The sequence below is a fragment of the Oreochromis niloticus genome, linkage group LG16, assembly GCF_001858045.2.
Source record: "Oreochromis niloticus isolate F11D_XX linkage group LG16, O_niloticus_UMD_NMBU, whole genome shotgun sequence".
Taxonomy (NCBI): Eukaryota; Metazoa; Chordata; class Actinopteri; order Cichliformes; family Cichlidae; genus Oreochromis; species Oreochromis niloticus.
This window is the reverse complement of record NC_031987.2, coordinates 23,154,384-23,172,883: the sequence shown is the minus strand read 5'-3', so window position 1 is coordinate 23,172,883 and position 18,500 is coordinate 23,154,384. Positions and strand designations below refer to the sequence as shown.

Genomic DNA, 18,500 nt, shown 5'->3' with positions numbered 1-18,500 from the left:
CCGCTGAACTCAGATGAAAGGCCATGAGAGCTGCGTTGTACAGGAAGGCAGACTGTGCATCGACTTCAGTACAAAAACAACACAAGCCATGTCACAGACAGACAGACGGGCAGACAGACAGACAGAGAGGAAGAAAGAAAGAAAGAAAGACATTTTCTCCCCAGCGCTTCAGAGAATAGCAAATAAAAGATTAATTAATAATTAAATAACTTAATTTCTTACTTTTCTTTCTTTTTATCACTGTTGTATATATGAATTTTACACTTTCTCATAATACAAGGCCCTCTATCTATCTATCTATCTATCTATCTATCTATCTATCTATCTGGCATAGTGAATATGTTTATATTCTACTTAAGCGATTTATTGCTCTGGATATTAAGTGGACTGCACTTGTCTGCACACTGAAGTGACACCCCTATTAACTTTTACGAGGGGAGACCAGGAAGGCCTTGTCACACCTCCTCCTCCAAGTCTACATGCAAATCATAATATCAGCATTATACTAATCCTGTCATTCCAACTTTAATTCATATATAAAAAGATAGTAAAACATTTTTTCTTTACATGATGTGAGTAAAACTAACGTGAGCTGTGACTGTAAGTTTTTTTTTTTTCGTTTTCTATACTGTTTCTCTTCCATTGTTGATCTTTCTTTAAGGAAATCCTACGTGACATTTACTACACGTATTAAAATTCTCTTTAAGGTGGGAACGCCCACTGTTTGAAGTGACAGAGCGGCTATAAATAACACGCGCAGGCGAACAGACGCGTTCATTCAAATTCAATTAAAGGATGTGACGTTTTTGCTTTAAAACTTTTCTGCCCAAACATGCTCACCCACCAACCGAAGAGCGCGCATGTTATTTCTACTGAGAACGGCCCGTTTGGGAAGTAGCCTGCCTGCATCGTGATATGACATTTCTTTCAACGCCAACTAAAACAGCAGAATTCACAGATTTGGTAACGAAGCAGGACCGCAGAGAAGAAAAGCTGGGTCTACATATACATATACATATATATATATATATATATATATATATATATATATATATATTGTATTCATTCAGTGAGTTCATGTCTGACTTTGTAATCGTAAATTTGGCCTTCACAGACTTCACAAACTGGTAAGTTGGCTTTAAAAAAAAAAAAATCAAAGTCCATAAAAAAATACACATGGCATTGCTGAGGTGAAGATCTAAAGTAGTTCATTCATTCATTCATTCATTCATTCCATCCTTATCGATGACTGTTAAACCTGTACAGGCTGAAACCTTTATTGTATAAGATTCTCTTATTATCTTTCGTCGGTCAGTGTGGGGAAAAAAACCCTCACTAAGCCACCCACTGTCCCTCAGTGCTCCGCATCATTACCGCGTTCATAATGTGCATCGTGACGTTTAATATCTCAAAGTAAACCGGGTCCCTTTTATTTACCCTCACGCTGGCTGCCTGTCTGATCAGGGGAAGGTAAAACAGGTGTAGCTCTGTCCGCAGCCTTCGTTACAAATACATGGACAAAATGCTCGACATTAAACAAAAACAAACAAACAAACAAAGGGTGCCATGAATATGAATTATGAATGACAAAGAGCAATAATTTATGCTGTGGTAATAGCCGATGGGCCTGCTGTTACTTTAATTTTTTATTTATTTATTTTTTTCCCCACAAGACCTCTAACCAGAAAAATACACACACACACACGTGTTAGAATAAAGCACCTTCACGTACATATTTGTACTGGCTAAAAGTAAACCGTGGACACTTGGCATGTATTAGAGAGCGAGCGAGCGAGAGAGAGAGAGCACCTGAAATCACCAATGAGCGACGCGTCTCATGTGTTGCTGTGGTTGCAAACCCAACAAACTACAGCATCTCAGGACACGTGCGTTACCGACTTGGTTTAATTCCCAGGAGGCCCACGGTCCCATCCAGAACTGCCTCCCTCTGTTACTCAAACTTCAAACCAGCTCCATTCAGCAGATTCCCTTTTAGCTCACATCTTGAACTGCAACTCCAGTGCAGCTGAATTTAGATATTCTCGAGTCAAATATCGAAACGCTGGACCTGATAGTTGTTTGCCGTAAACACGTCCCTAATTATGACCGAGGACATCATTCACAATTCCCTAACTGAGTGTAATACTATCCCCATTCTCCCTGAGAAATGACAAATAAAGTTGGGTGCAATAGTATCCTAAGTGGCATAATAAAGGCAAAAAAATACACTTGTCATTTTTTTTTCTATTTTGCTATCTACTGTAGTCTATAAATGCGCACTACGCTGTCTGTTAAAGAAGCCATTATTTAAAGCAGCCTATAATGTGAGTGAAAACCTGTTGTTTCCACGTTGATTTTATTTTACTGACATGTTGGTCGCAAAGGCGAAGATGGTCTAGCAATCAGGGTGCTGATTGTGTCTCAGTAGCAGTTTAATATCCAATTTATATTCTCCATCTCGTAAAACATCACCCCCAAATAGTCGTCCAATTTTTTTATTTTTTTTATTTTTTGCAAATTAAAAAATGCCCATTAACAGGTTTCACCTCTGCTATCCACGTGTAGCCTGGCCGCAAAAGTACCACTTTGTCAAAGTCAAAGTAAACTTTGTCATCTCTGCTATATACAGTACAGTAAGTATATAGAGAGACGAGACGACGCGCTATTGCGCAAAAAGTTGCGAAGTGAAACACATCACAAGACTTTAACAGACCTATATATGTAGGGGCTCTAGTGAGGCAAGCTGAGTGTGCCTTTACAGTATACACTACAGTATTATCCTAACAGTACACAATGTAGCCTACAAAGAGATGTGAGAAGGAAAAAAAACCCGCTTCCTTCTCTGCGGATCAATATCAGCACAGCAGGAGCCGAACAGGAACCGACATCGACACACTGTGTGGAGCTGACCTTTCCCACTCCCCACAGGTCATACCTTCCTCATGCGAGGAGGTCACCGGGCCAGCCACTAAAAAGGCCATTAGGAGGTGATTTCACGTGCTAAATACTGTGAAAAAAAAATCCACAACGAATAATTCTTTTCTCCATCTCTGCCACAACGATAAAACAGCACCAAATTCAAGTTTGCGCTCTTGATTGGCACATAAACCAAGTATGTGAGGCGGAAAGCAGTCTAACAAAACTCAGATGTATTAAAGAATTTTAAAAGGGAGAGAGAAAGAAAGAGAGAGAGGGGGGAGAAATAAAAACATATTTTTATAAGGTTCTAACAGCTTTTAGTTAATATTGTCTGGTCGTAATTAGCCTGACTTCCCGGAGGATCCACAATCTTTTCATTTACCACATCACTCTGAGAGCCAAGAAATGTGAGCACTAACTCAGTGTTTGCTAACAGCTCAAGAAGACAGAGTGCCACTTGCTGCTACAGCGGTCTGGAAAAGATAACGAGTCCCACTTCGCGTTTTTCTTTGCTCAACATCCATGAAGCACGACTCATGTAAAAATAATGACAGCAGCTCGTTCTGGCAAGCATGCGCAATACAGCAGAGGCCGGCGTCTCTCAAAGCGTCACGCAACTAGACAAGCACTTGTCGTGGCCTCACACGGTGACATTTAGCCCATCCGTGGGTGTAAACAGGCTGCAAGGTAACACTGATATTAATCTGAGTCGTTAAGTTTAACAGCAGCAACACAAACCGTCACATCCGAGCACTTAAAACCCATCTATATTAATAGCAGGACTACGGAAACACATGGTCATCCCCCAAGAACAAGCTGAAACCAGAGCACCAAGATGGGCTCCAGAAAACAGAACTAAAGCTGTGTCAAGTTCAAGTTCACGGCTGTTTCACGGCTGCACTAAACTCCTGTCCGGTGAAGTGTCCAGCTTGGGGGGAGGGGAGGGGGGGGGGGGGGGGGGGGGGTTATATTTACAGTTTCTGTTTTCAAATAAAAATCCCCGCACCTGGTTTGGGAAAATTTTAAAAAGGGATAAGACAATGATGTACGGAGAAGAAAAGCTTTGCTCCCCCCACACCCCCAAATGCCTGCGAGAACAGAGCAGCTTTCGCACGCATTTTGTTGCGTTCACGTGCTGATTGCGCAGAAGATAAATTGCCTAGTTTGCTGTGTTTTCCTCTTTAATTAAAATAAAACTAATAATATATTAATTGAATCATTCTTTTTAAAAAGTTAGAAATTAAATGTATTATTTCAAATAGTTTGGCTTTCAGAAAATTCAGACTGTGTGCGCACACAGGCCACACTTTTAATTCCCGGACTTCTTATTTATTTCCACAGCCCCATTGTCTTAAGGGCCTGACAGCATGACTTTCACGATGCTTTTTCCTCCTCGAAAGGAAAAGAGCTGATAGCATGGACATTTAGAGAGTGAAGATAATGACTAGTTTAGAAAAAGAAACGAAAAGTGTGAAGTCATAAAACTTCTCTGACCGATTCCAAACCAGACTAAATCCCAAACTGCGTGTAACTCACTACAAACTGCACCAAGCACCCAGCAGCGTAAAAAGGAGGAAAAGGCAAAAGGGTATTTAGCACTTGCAACACCTTTTATTATATTTGTATGCAGTAAAATTCTTATCACAATAAGGAAGAAAACACCTCTTAAAACTTTGAACAAAAGCACATAACGAAACAACTGCCCATGTTTAGCTCGTAATTGTACATATTTATAGTAAAGAAACATTCTTTATAAATACTGTTTCATCTGTAGCAAGTAAATACCATAATTTAATTACAAATGGATAAATATGGCAGCTGATATTTACAAAAGGAAGGGTGTAGTTACAGGAAAGAAAAAAAAATCGAACGGCACAACGTTTATTGTCCTCACAATCTTCCAGATAGTGTTTCACAATTCCAATTTGCAAAGCACAAAACATCACAAGTTAAGCCCAGCAAACTAAAATATACATTCACAAGCATAATATTGTGGTCTGTTTGAGTTAAATGTTAACTTTGGCACTCTTTCCAGTTTATAGATGTTTAGTATAGTACAATCAATTTGCCTTAGGATCACAATATTCACCATTATAGTACAATTTTATTGTAATGTGTGCACTAAAAGGTCCAGTTAAGAGAAATAGCTACCATTGAAGGAACATCAACACACCAAAGACAGACGAACTATCACAACCAAATGGAATTTGGGCTTTTAGTGATTATTTACATTATATGAAATACACCTCAAATATTATACATATTTTTCCTCTGTTGGTAATCATCATCTTCCCTGGTAAATCCAAAATAATAAGATTAAAAAATAAAGAAGTGTTCGTGTGCCTCCTGTGTGCACATGTCCCAAAACTCAGTGAAACGAGTGTGTGTCGCTTCATTTCAGCGTAGTCCTAAACATACCATTCACTGAAATTGGAGGACAGGCCACTGTGGTTGGTGGTGTTGTGCACAGCTGAGGCTGGGGAAAGGGTGGTGTTGCTTTGAGTCTCCGTGGTGGGTGACACCAGTCCTGGAGGTGTGGATGATTCGTAACCAGAGCTGGCTGCTGGTGATGAGTCTGACGCTGGTGGAGAGGATTCGTGGACCTAAAAAAGAAATAAGAAAAAAGAAAAGAAAAAAATACGTATTTATTCTCTGATTTACACGTTAAACAAACAAATAAACAAAAAAAAACACTAAAGAACTGGATAAATTCTAAAATGCACCTGGTATTAGACTGTACAAAAATATAAATAATTAATACAAGAAGAGACACACACACACACTTCCTGCAACGCCTTACTTACCTTCATGTGTTTTCGTAGAGAGCTGGGATGTGTGTAAGACTTGTCGCACATTTTGCAGAGATATGGCTTGTCCGACGTGTGAACGTGCATGTGTTTCTTTCGGTCGCTGCTGTTTGCAAATCTTCTGTCGCATCCCTCAAACTCACACTGGAACGGTTTCTCTCCTGCAAGAAAGAAATAAAGAAAAGAAAAGATTTTTTAAGACTGCCTCAGGCTGAAGTGTGTAACAACAAGAGCTTGTGGAGAACCAGTCTGTTGTAAAAGTTGAGTGCAGAGTATTGCTGATGCCATCCATTTCAAAAATGTAAATAAAATGCAGGGTTAAAAGCAACACGTTTAGTCGTAACAATTGTGACAAAGTTTCAAGCGTCTTTTAAAACGAAGTGGGGGTGCTGCGACGTCTTATTTAGCCTAAATAATGCGCATAGTGATTGGAAGGGGGTGGGAGAAAGGCGACGAGGCCGTCCTCAGTAGGCCTGCAGAAGGCATATCATTTGCCGGGAGACAATAAAAATCTAATTAGCACGTGGCCAATTTCATGGCACGGCACCGTAATGTATTTCCTAGAAAATAAGTCAAAATGTGAGAGGCTGGTAATGGCCCTGTCTAGCACCTCAACACATATGAGAGAGGCGCATGGGAAAACAAAAGGCATTCCTGGCGGCATTGCTGCTACTGTGCTCGGCTAAATCTACACACAACCCCCGAGCAAACACCAAGTGCAAATCGTTTCAGAGCTAAATACAAATATTTAATAAGGACACAAGGAGAAAAATCTATATGGAAAAAGGGGGTGGGTGGGGGTGAGGAGACGCGAAATACACACACACACACATACATACACGCAGAGAGTATCATGAATGAGCTGATGTGATTTTACTACGAGCCTGGCTGCTCTAGGACGCACGCAACGCGCTCTCTCTATTCCCTTTGACCCATTTCTAAAGTTTAGCCGGAACAATAAAGCTCCTAGAGAGCCAACTAAACTGCTTTCTGTGCGTTTTTAAAGCACCAGAAGAAGAGTTCGAACGGGCCCAGAGTAGCCGTGTAACGAAGAAATGAAGTATCCCCACCATTTTAAACGCATTTGTTCCCTCTCCTCTCTCTCTCTCTCTCTCTCTCTCCCTGTCTGTCCTGGATGTGATCCTGGAATACTACTTTAGCAGCCTAAAATACCCGCTGGTAATTAGATCTTAATGCGTGTTTGTCTTGGCAAGATACGCATTTACAACAGCGAAATAAATCCTCGGGCACGCTCGGTGACAACAACCACACCAGTCTTACTATTTAAATAAAACCAGTTTATATCAAATAAAGCTTGCGCGATCGTTATTATTTGTATTATTATTTTAATTACCTGTATGCGTCCTCTTGTGTATCTTCAAGTTTTCCGACCGTGCGAAGACCTTCCCGCAGCCAGGGAAGGGGCAGGGGAAAGGCTTTTCTCCAGTGTGCACCCGAATGTGGTTCACCAGTTTGTATTTTGCCTTGAACGGTTTGCTCTCCCGGGAGCAATCCTCCCAGAAGCAGACGTGGTTGGTCTGCTCCGGACCACCGACGTGCTCCACAGAGACGTGCGTGACCAACTCGTGCATGGTGCTAAAAGTTTTATTGCAACACTTTTTGGGGTTGCTGAGCTGCTCGGGGTCGATCCACTTGCAGATGAGCTCCTGCTTGATGCACTGCTGCCTCATGTAGCGGAAAAAGGCACCGGGGTGGTGGTGGGCTGCCATGTTCATCCCCATGTTCATATTCATGGAGCCGTACTGGTTGTGGAGCTGCGCGGCCGAGTACGGGTCGGTCCTCGGACTGGAAACCTGGTGGTATTGGTCGGAGCGTCCGAAAACTTCGCCGGGTAGTCCAAGCCTCATTTGCCCATTCAGGACGTTCGGGGATCCGTGGGACCCATGCTGGTCGTGGATCCCGGGGAACAGAATGTGGCCTTGAGTGTCTGTGTGGGAGTGATGAAGGGATCCCGCCGTGGGGCCAAAAATAGTGTGTTGGCTACTCGCCGGAGAGGATTCTCCGAAGCCGCGACTACGAAAGAGAAAGTCCCTGGTGGAGTTGAAAGGAGAGCTTGCATACGAGGTGACATGGGCGGCGTGAGCCCCCAGAGCCGCCGCGGGGTAGCCCGGCGCCTGGGTGGTGAAGGCAGAGCTCTGTCCCGGGGAGAGATCATGGTTCAGCTTAAACGCACCCATGTGTGCAGAGTCAACAAAGCTATTTTGTGCCAAACTCAAGTCTCTCTCCTGCATCTCGCTGGCTGAGTGATGCCTGGCAAACGAGCCCACTCCGAGTCCTGGGAACTGGTGACCAGCATCCAGTAGCATTATGTCTTCAAAGCGATTTCTTTTTTAAAAAATAAAACACCTGCGCAGAGCTCGAAGCTACAGCAAATAAGTAAAAGAAGAAGAAGGAAAAATCAAATCTCGATGCTGGCACGCGAGGATTGAACTTCCAGCCTTGGAAACAACATATCAGGCGTGTTTCAAAGCGCTGCTCCGCTCAAGAGTTGAAAAAAAGAAAAGAAAAGGAAAGAAAAAAAAAAGAAATATTAAAAAAATAAAAAAATAAAAGAGGGAATCTCGGCTTATCGAACACTGAATTTACTTCTAGTTTACTTGTGACTTAAAAATCCAAGAGTTTCCTCGTGTCCTCTTCTCTTGATTACGGCAGTTTTTTTGTTTTGTTTTGTTTTTTTGCCTTAAAATCGACTCGAAGAATTAAATAATTATCGTACTAGATGCATTCTGCGTACAGCAGAGCGACAGTAGCTGGGGCATCTCAAAAAACGCCGTTCCCAAACGCGCATGTATTTATTTCTCTGGCTTTGCCCGTGTTTATCGCGGAGGGTCCCTGTTTCTCCGTGGACTGGCTCTACCTCCTCTTCCGCCCCCTTTAACTGGAGAGCGTTCATTCATTCCTCGCAGTCTCATTGGCCGCCGCGCCTCATCAATCCCAGGTGCCCCTCCAATAGCAGGTAGCGCTTTGGCGACTTAATAGCGCAACGCCATTTTCCACTAATAATTACCGCCTACTTTTAGGAGAAGATTTGGGAGGTGTGCGGACGAAGGGATCACGACAAGAGAGAGGAGAGAGCTGTTTTTGTTGTTTATATTCTGAGGGTGCAAAGTTGTAGTATGAAGGATACAAACACAGCATTTGATGAGAAATAGTGAAGATTGTAAAAAGTAAAAGTTGACATATTAGATTAAGGTATTGATTAGGTAGTTTTGTAGATGTGACGTAACTGATCTGTGTATTTTACTGTATCCGTGTTTTTAAAAAGCGCTGATGTTGTATTTAATTTACAGGAACTGACATCAAAAATAAATTGTTAATTAACCACAATGCTATACAGTCATGTCATCTCAGTAAAGGCAAAAAGCTATCTATCCATCTTTACCAGAAAAAAAATAAATAAAGTTTGAGTCACTTAATTCCTGACAGCTGAAAAAGCATGTGTGGCTCCATATGGAGTCCAGTGGTTTTCCACTGGTTGTACAACCACAACTGGGCCTTTAGTGGTGCTCCAGCTCTCACCCGGGCAGCCGTCAGTGGTGGCTGACGGTTTCTTTAGTGGTTGTATATGTCGCTAGTTCTGCTTCATTGGTGGTTCTCACTTTACCACACCAATTAAGTTACATGTTACAGCGGTGAACTGGGCTAAGGTGAAAGTTAACCCTTAGTGACCTATAAGGTAGAGGTTGTGTTGAACTGTCAGTGACGCATTTTCGGCCATAAAGTAGGATGTGGTGATAGTGACATATGGTGTGTTTTTGTAAGAAAAAAAAGTCGATTTTTGCCCCTTCCACGTTAACACAGTAATGTCTACATTGGATTTCTTGTTCTTCTTTCATTTTCCCCCTTTTTGGTGTCCCATGCAGCCAGACAGATAGAAGTCAAATACTCCAAAATACTCATCTGAATTATTTACTGACAACTTCCCACAACAAACACACATTGAATCTGTAGCCACATAAATATACAGGCCGTGCACCAAAGCTGCTCATTCACATGCAAGTCAAAGGAAGTTTACTTACATTTTCACCCCCCAAAAAATCCCACAAGCTCTGCGGTTCCGTCACACAACACAGCTTTCTGCCTGTCTCAGCTTCTCCGGTGCACTCTAGACGACAAATAATGGTGAAGACCAGGGAAACGTTTTAAAAACTTTTTTTTTTAATTGTGTCTCCTAGCTCTGAGTGGGACAGGCTGAGCGTTGTATGCCATTCTTCCAAGTCTATTTCAACTCGCACCACAGGAAACGCAGGAGCTGATCCAAGTTCAAAGTCACGTCTGCCGACCCCTATAAGAAGTTCTTTATTTCTCTGAAGAAAAAAAAAAACACAAAAACCTTCCCCAGATACGGGAAAGGAGAAAGAAAATTTTGAGAAAAAAAAAATCAATCATCAAGAGGCTGTGGGTTTTCCCTTCTGCCTGGAAAAGAAAAAGCCTCCAACCTATTCAAAATCCCCCACAGACTAGTATTTCAACAGGTTTTAGAAGTACCAATACTCACTGAGATATGCTCACACGCGTAACAAATAAATCACGTAAAATATTACACACAATCTAAAGTTACAGCTGACAAAAATACAAGAAAAAGAAAAAATAACATCTGACAGGTTTATAACATTAAACCCAACAATCCCGATCGCGCAAGGGGCGCTCTGCCTGTGTGTTATAATGGATGCCAAAGGCATATTTCTCCTCTCCGTTATCTGACAGTATCAATATGTTGACACATTGCAAGGTTACTTGTGTGGCTTACGTGACCTTGTGTTTCATGGATGTTTGACCTCTGACCTGTTAAGACCACATATGTTGCCCTCTTGACTCCTTTTGGTAAAATAACCCTGTTTATGACAAAGCGTCTTTGTTTTAGAGGGAGCGAGAGAGAGGGAGCGAGCGAGAGAGAGAGAATAAGAGAGAGAGAGCTTTAAGACGCCCCCCTCTTCTGTCTGAGGCATCGACAGCTTTGGGTTATTTGGAAACTATAAGTAAATAAAAATTAACCCATTCCTATACCGATTCAACAAATCCCAAACTCCATTTATTTATTTATTTTTTAAATGTATTTCCTTTTTAATCATTTTATAATAGGATTCATGTTAGAAATGGGGAAACTACGTGCCAGTGACCAGGATATGTAATGTGCATAATATCCTTAAACTGCAACGATCAAAGCAAAAATATTTATAGCCAACTAGCAACCAGTGCTTTACCACCAAAATGAGACATTTGTTTTATGAATTTCTAAGTGTGTAAATTATATTAAACCCATTGTGCTGCTTAATGTGGTGAGCGTAAATCAGGGGCCCTTGGAGAAATCATAAACAATGCACTCACTGCTCTCCTGTGTTTTATGGGTTTCCAGAAGCTCTCTTTGGAGAAGGGAATAATTTATTTATTTAATAAATAGCATAATCGGTACACACACGTGGTCGTGGGTGGATTTGTGTGTGTGTGTGTGTGTGTGTGAATTTAAAATTTCCATAAAAATACATTTGACACAACAAGCGACAATAACATGGGTGCCTATAACTGCTAACCTTGAAAAGTCTCTCTCTCTCTCTCTCTCTCTCTCTCTCTCTCACACACACACACACACACATATATATATATATATATACTTAATGTCACTGCAGCGCCCCATTTGTACATATGAAAGGTCTTAAAGCAAAACCTCCAGTTGCTGATTATCAAGCTCATAAATCAGTTCAGCAGGGGGGCACGTGCAACAGGACCATAACGTGTAGAGGTTTTCCTCCAACATAATGAAAATCAATTACAAAACTTCAGTGTCCGTGGGGAAGAAAAAGCACTGCTTAATAAATATTTTAGCTTCTCCCTATTTTCAAAGTCGGCTTCTTTTTTGTTTTAGCTGTAAAATAAAACTCCTCACACAACTAGCTGACATGCTGATTTGCGGTTTGAGGCGAGACATCACAATTCGATTGGAAAGGTGAATTAAGACATATCAGTGATGGATACACGTACTGCTGTCAGCGGGGGTTACACCGTCACGCCATAATCTGTCATCTGAAGTAAACTTAAATACAGCTGAAGTGTCTGCCAACCTAAGTCATAACCAAGATTATTTTTAAAAAAGCAGGTAAAAAATAAAGAGCTGGTGAAATGAACTGAGGAGAAGGGTGTAAAAATAAATAAATTAAAAATAAGTGTTGTCTTTGCAATTCGCTAAAATAAAACGAAAGGTTAGGCTCTGCTACTCTTGTCCTAGTGTGCTGCTGGACCTTAATACCTCAAGCAAAAAAGAAAAAAAAAGAGCTAGCTTACATTTTCTATTCATAAAATTTTTATTTTTAATCATTGTAATAGTTTTTGCAGTTTTTTCCCATCTTTTGTGTGTGGGAGGTGGGGTAAAATGTGTGAACATAAATATATATATTTTTAATCTTCAACGTTAAAATTAAATGACTGCCTGGACGATCCAAAACTTAATTCCAAGCTTGTTTACATGTAAACACAAAGTTATTTCATATTAATCAATATATGGGGGAAATCGGTCATATCTATATACCACTGAGTACTTAAACAGTTTTATGCATTAATTTTTAATTGTATTTGTGTTTTACTTTAAATTAAGATTTGCATAACTTCCACTTATCAGGAACGTGGGGCGTGCACTCTTGTATTTTGTGACAAATTATACTACGTCTTTGTACGTATGAATTAAAAAAAAAAAAAAACAGAACTCACTTCACATTTGAATATTTGTACATATCAATACTTGAAATATTTCACAACATCCACAAGCGCCCCCCCCGCCCAAATTAACAGAAAAAAATGTGGATAAACCAAACCCGGAGTAGACTAAGGTTGCACATGTCACACAAACTGTTATTTTGGTCATCCACATGCACCAGCAGCAGTAAACACAAAGCCGCCCAAACGGATCTGCTGGTAACTTTGAGTACAACTTTTTGGAGTCAACAGCAATAAAGAGAGTGAGGGGGCGGAACCCTGCTGAGCCCCTGCGCTGAACGACAGCCAATCGCTTCGTTCTCCTAACTGCCAGTCACCGAAATCCGTCCAATACCCGCAGTGCCATTTCTAAACTGTATTCCCCACTGTGTCCTCCAACTGTTGTATGTTCTGCCAATCGCTTGAGGACAGAGTGGGAAAAGGAGCAAGCAGAGTTAGAAGCCGGACAAAAGAACTTATAGACCCCTTATATACATATTTTCCTAATGTTTTAGAGAGCGTGGTGTGGTGAAAAAAAACCAGTTGCGGTGAGTGCGGATGGACTTGTCAGTGTAGTTATGGAACCCCCTTTAAGCAAGAGGAATCCGGCGATAAGATTAGCGGATTTGGCAGCGACTCAACCCCTTCCTCATCAGAATATGACAGGCTTCCCGGGGCTAGGGGGGCATCACCCTCTCTCCCACCATGCCCACCTCCACCCTGGGGAGCTGGGCAACGACCCCGGAGTGGCACTCACTCCATTTGGACCAGAGCACATGGCACAGACAAATGCTCTCAAACTTAGCCCATCTCAGCACATTCAGAGCCATCCCGAAGCCCAGACCGCGGCATCTTTCACTTCTGCTCAGACCACAGTTGGTTTCCCCGTGGCTCACCCCCACTCAGGCTACTCAAGCAGCAGGGACTTCATCCTCAGGAGAGAACTCTCAGCCTCTGCTATGCATGCACTTGGCGACCAGCATAGTTCCGCCTCCTCCCCTCATCACCATGGCATGTTCATCTCCCCAACAGGTGCTTATGGGCACACGGAAAGTGGGGCCCATTCACTTTTCACTGGACTTCACGACCAGGCGTCCCCAGGTGCCCACCACCATGCCCTCAACGGGCAGATGCGCCTGGGTATACCGGGGGACATCTATGGCAGGCCAGAGCACTTCGGGCACAGGCCAGAGCACTATGGACCGTCTTCTCTCCACAGCTACAACTCCATGAACCTCAATGTGAACATCGCTTCTGCTCCTCACGGAGCCGCGGGGGCGTTTTTAAGATACATGCGGCAGCCCATAAAGCAAGAGCTAATCTGCAAATGGATCGACCAGGAGCAAAGTCAAAAAAAGCCCTGCTCTAAAACTTACAGCACCATGCACGAACTGGTTAACCACGTCACGGTGGAGCATGTCGGGGGACCGGAGCAGAGCACCCACGTCTGTTTCTGGGAGGAATGTCCACGAGAAGGAAAAGCTTTCAAAGCGAAGTACAAACTGATAAACCACATCCGAGTTCACACGGGAGAAAAGCCTTTCCCGTGTCCTTTCCCGGGATGTGGGAAAGTGTTCGCGCGATCGGAGAATCTAAAAATTCACAAGAGAACTCACACAGGTCAGTACTTCAAATTGAATAAAGCATACGCACCACAGTCTGAAAAAAACATGGCTTGGTTGCAGAGAATGAGACTATGTCTGAGGCGACCTTGTTTTACTGTTCACACTCGAAACGGACGTATGAAACGATCGTGCGTAATTGCGCGCAGAAGCGAGAAAAAAAAAGACTTTTACTGATTAAAGAATTCGCGTGGTGAGTTACTGTGTTCCGTGTACTTTCTTAAATATAAACTTTTGTTTCCCTTACTCGCCAAGACACCCGCAGTAGGCGTGAAAGAATTAGAGCATATGATTTGTAAAACGTGCTTACGTACCTACAGCACAGCGACAGAACACGCGTAAATGTAATTGTCTTCGGGCGTAGGATCCTTACGCAAAAGCACGGTTAATATATTGATGATGAGTGTATGCACATGGCAGATGGCATTTAAACAAAAAACACATGCTTTAGGCTTACACACAGATTTATTGGTAACCTATCGGGGGGTGCAAACTATTTACAACTACCTCTCTGAGAGTGCCTTCAGAGAAAGACAATTTGCTCTAATATTCTGTCTACTAAAGTCTGGCAGAGCTGCTGAGAGATACAGAAAGTGCATTTTAGCCGAAAAACTTCCTTAAATTGTAGTGTGTGCTCTTTCTGGGAGCTGTTTATGTTTTTTAAATAGACTGAAAGTCAAATTTTGACCAGTAAATAGCCCAGTTTTGGCTTTTTGCCACCAGTATAGATAGGCCTCTTCGCCTAACTGAATTATGTAAAATCCACAAGGGAAATAAATAATTCACTGAAGAAAAAACGTGGAAAACCCTTTGGAAATACTTTAACCAATTATTGCTATGAATATGCAGGATGCATTAGACTTCACATTCCATTCCGGGTTTTTGTTGTTGTTGTTGTTTGTTTGTTGTGCGTGACAGGGTTGTATGTATCTTTGTGTGTGCGTGTGTGGGAGAAAGAGACCAGTACGGCACATATAGGTCTCCTGGTGTTTTCCGAACTGCCCCCTTTTAAACTACATACACACATCCCCTGTAAACTAGAGGGGCCTAAAGGCATGTTACACGTGTTCACACGGGAATATAAAGTGGGTGTGTAGCAGTGGCTGTAACGGACGTTTAGTCAGCGGAGGCGTGCAGGCTTCTACACTGAACACTTGTATTTATTTAAGGTGGAATGCTGACAAGTTGTGGTATAATAGGTACAGAGCATTCATGTCCAGTTGTTATTCTGACTTATTAAAAAATTACAATAAAAGCAAAAGCCATAAAGCTTTAACTTAGTGATGTTATCCCTCGTAACAGTATCTCTGTGTGTCTCATTTCTTCAAGGAGAGAAACCTTTCAAGTGCGAGTTTGACGGCTGTGACCGAAAATTCGCCAACAGCAGCGACCGGAAGAAGCACTCTCACGTCCACACCAGCGACAAGCCTTACTACTGCAAAGTGCGCGGCTGTGACAAATCCTACACACACCCGAGCTCGCTGCGGAAACACATGAAAGTGCACTGCAAGTCCCCGCCGCCCCCTGCTACCAATGTCACCTATATTTCCTCCACAAACCCTCTCGGAGACCCTCTTTCGCCCACTTCTGAACCGCACAGGAACCGCTCCGCGAACCTCTCCCCTCAGGTCACCAACCTCAACGAGTGGTACGTGTGCCAGGGGAGCGGAGGGCCCAACCACCTTCACACCCCCTCCAGCGACGTGCCAACTACAGATTCAGACGACGAGGACTCTTTCAGAAATTCAGACCCGAGGACAATGCTCTGATACCTGCTATACATCCATGGGGACTTTCAAACTTGTCATTTAGTTGACCCGTTAAAGTGTGCATCTGTGTTGTCCCCCCACCCGGTTCACTTGAGATATTGATCAGTAGTGATACTAACTGACTGTCCTAAAAACCAGCAAAATTACATTCAGTGTGGATGCAATGTAGCTTCATCAAACAAGAAAGACTTTTTTGTCCCCCTTAACCCAGATGACCCCTGACCTTAACCTAACATGTAAATCATAACTGTCCAACAATCAGTTTAAAACGGAGATTTGACTTGAAAGAAAGAAGAAAATTTGCTTCCAATTTGAAAGAACCAAAAAAAAAAATATTTTTTTTCTTTGAATCAGGTCGGACTAGAACTAGATTAATGTGTGTGTATTTTTTTTTCCACGAGATGAATGCAGGATTTAATTAACTGCATAACTCAAGACTCCACTGGTGTGCTGAAATGACATCTTTCACATCCTCTTGCAGTTAATAACTTCACTGCAATCAATCAGTGTCACATTAAAGAGAAGGTACTGCTTGTAGCTCCACAAGTAGAAGTAATGAATTTAAAAAAATCTAGAGGCTAGAGAGGAGGCCTTTTTTCTATTTCAGCTAATCTCTTTAAAATGTGGTACAAACTTTGAAAAAACTAATAAGGAAAAAAAAATACAGGAGAGGAGGGAAACATCTGAGTGTCTTAAGGGTTCGCATTTATCTTATCAGATTTATACATGTGTTTGGATGGAATTTTGTAATATTTAAGAACTATTTAAGACTATATTTTATGCAAAATACGCAAGTTTAACGCTTGTTAAAGAGTCCAGTAAGTCCCTTGAGACCCTAAATGTCTACACTGACAGGCTTTGATCCTGTAGGATTTGTACATATGTAATTGTGCTGATGCTTGTGAATGTTGTGTAGTTTTTAATTACAAGGAAAAAAAATGTTGTTTTGTACATTGTAATTTATTTGCTGGTTTCAATGTTGTACTGGAATTACAGAAACACCAAAGAATAATGATATCAGTTTTGGTGATGCATAGTACCCTGCTGATGGTTTTTGGTTTTTTTGCTGTTGTTTTTTTTTTTTCAGATTCACCTTTTAACTTTCTGAGTTTATATTTTTTATTTGTGCTCTGTAAAAGAAGAAACATTTACTTGAATAGGCTGTGTAATGTGAAAAGTCCCTCTCCCCCCCCCCCCCCGCATGCCTTTTGTAGTGATCTGTCTTTCATATTGAGGTGCATGGTGCCATTGGATAATAATGGATGGAGAAAAAAGAGAGAGAGAGATGAATCAGCTATGATTGTGCAGACCTTTGATGTTCAAGAATTAATTTACAATATAAAAAAATCATGCTAAAATTTAATAATAAAAACAGGACATATACAGTAAATAAGTGTCACATATCATTAACATGATTTACAGGTGAGTTTGATTAAAGGGGGTCATTTGTTTTGTCCTTAGAAGTTTTTATAGGAGGACTGTGCCTTTACTTCTTCTTGTTATTATTATTTTACGCTATGTAATTTAGCAGACGTCCTTCTAATGTGGACTACACACAGTGACTGCAAAACATCAACATCAGTCTCACCTCGAGTGAAAAAGCTGAAGCAGCTCTCTTCACCTGCCATACTGACGTTTCTATAAAATATCCAACTCTTCTCAGAAACAGGCCTAACGGGCCAAGGAGGCTGGTATAAACTAATCACTGAGCTAATGGGAAAACTTATAGCCCCCTGATGGCGCTACCTCTGAAAGGCGCGACGGCACAAAGCAGCCGAGGCATGAATCATTCATGGGAAAAATAAAAGATAAAAAGATATCCGACAATAAGCAGAGCCTTGTATAGAGTGTATAAAACAAGCTCCCCCTCTTATTTCCTCCATTAAAACGCGCAATCTCACTTTCAAAGAGTTGCCTGTCCAGTCTATAGAATTAAAATTGACCAACGCCAGTTCTGCACCACTTCAAAGGCTGCAGCCTCTGAGAGGAAGGCTGGCTGCTTTGACAGTCTTCATGGTGCGTTAGGATTTCTATGGCAATTGGGCAGTGAGACGCTCGCATTTGAATATGTCCGGTTAAAAGGGGAGAAAAAAATGCTAACTGCCACTAAATGAACTATAATCAAAGCATAGGATGTACCCTCTCCAGAAATGTGTGTGCTGTCACAAATATACCTTTGGCAGGTTGATGGCACCTAAATTCCAACCAGTCTGTGAGCGTATGTGTGCAACTAGATTCCTGTGAACACAACAAACAAACAAAGTTGTTATCAACTAACACTTGCATATAAAAAAAAAAGGGCAATGAGAAATTATTATGAGTTTTAACTGATAATACACCTGACTTGGATCAGCCTGGGAGGATTTGGGGACTGAGGCAATAAAAGGCGCACAAGGGAATCGTCACCGGCGCGTAAAACAACATTAATGAACCTAATTTTACAGCCAAAGAGGAAAAAATAATAATAATAATCACACCAGCACCGCAAAGCTTTAATAAAAGGGCAGGTTTGTATTACACAAGCTTGATCAATTTTACAGCTGCCTTCTCAAGAAAAAAAAGAAAGAAAAATGGGGGGAGAAAAGAGAACACTTTATCTGCCGCTTCATTCAAACTATACGCACTTGTGGGCCTCTTCTTGTTTTGTGCCTCGACTTTTTTCTTTTTTTATATAT

General features: G+C 41.7%; 2 protein-coding genes and 1 long non-coding RNA gene across 4 annotated transcripts in view; 1 reads left to right on the top strand and 2 right to left on the bottom strand.

Moving 5' to 3' along the window:
- Positions 1 to 11,279, bottom strand: part of LOC109197484 (uncharacterized) — a 106,417-nt gene extending 95,138 nt beyond the window's left edge. For both annotated transcript variants that reach the window (XR_003216701.1, XR_003216702.1), the window contains exon 1: positions 9,767 to 11,279. This is a non-coding gene — a long non-coding RNA (uncharacterized LOC109197484). The remainder of the gene's footprint in view (positions 1 to 9,766) is intronic.
- zic2a (zic family member 2 (odd-paired homolog, Drosophila), a) lies at positions 4,509 to 8,628 on the bottom strand. Its single transcript, XM_003451621.5, has 3 exons — positions 7,081 to 8,628; positions 5,724 to 5,887; positions 4,509 to 5,522 (listed from the first exon to the last, which is right to left on the bottom strand). The coding sequence occupies exons 1-3, from the start codon at positions 8,051 to 8,053 to the stop codon at positions 5,328 to 5,330; spliced, it is 1,332 nt and encodes a 443-aa protein (XP_003451669.1). The 5' UTR covers positions 8,054 to 8,628; the 3' UTR covers positions 4,509 to 5,327.
- A 1,549-nt stretch (positions 11,280 to 12,828) lies between the features above and the next one.
- Positions 12,829 to 17,215, top strand: zic5 (zic family member 5 (odd-paired homolog, Drosophila)). The gene is made up of 2 exons (XM_003451620.5): positions 12,829 to 14,054; positions 15,386 to 17,215. Exons 1-2 carry the CDS (start codon positions 13,013 to 13,015, stop codon positions 15,823 to 15,825), a joined length of 1,482 nt encoding a protein of 493 aa, XP_003451668.1. The 5' UTR covers positions 12,829 to 13,012; the 3' UTR covers positions 15,826 to 17,215.
- The last annotated feature ends 1,285 nt before the right edge of the window (positions 17,216 to 18,500 follow it).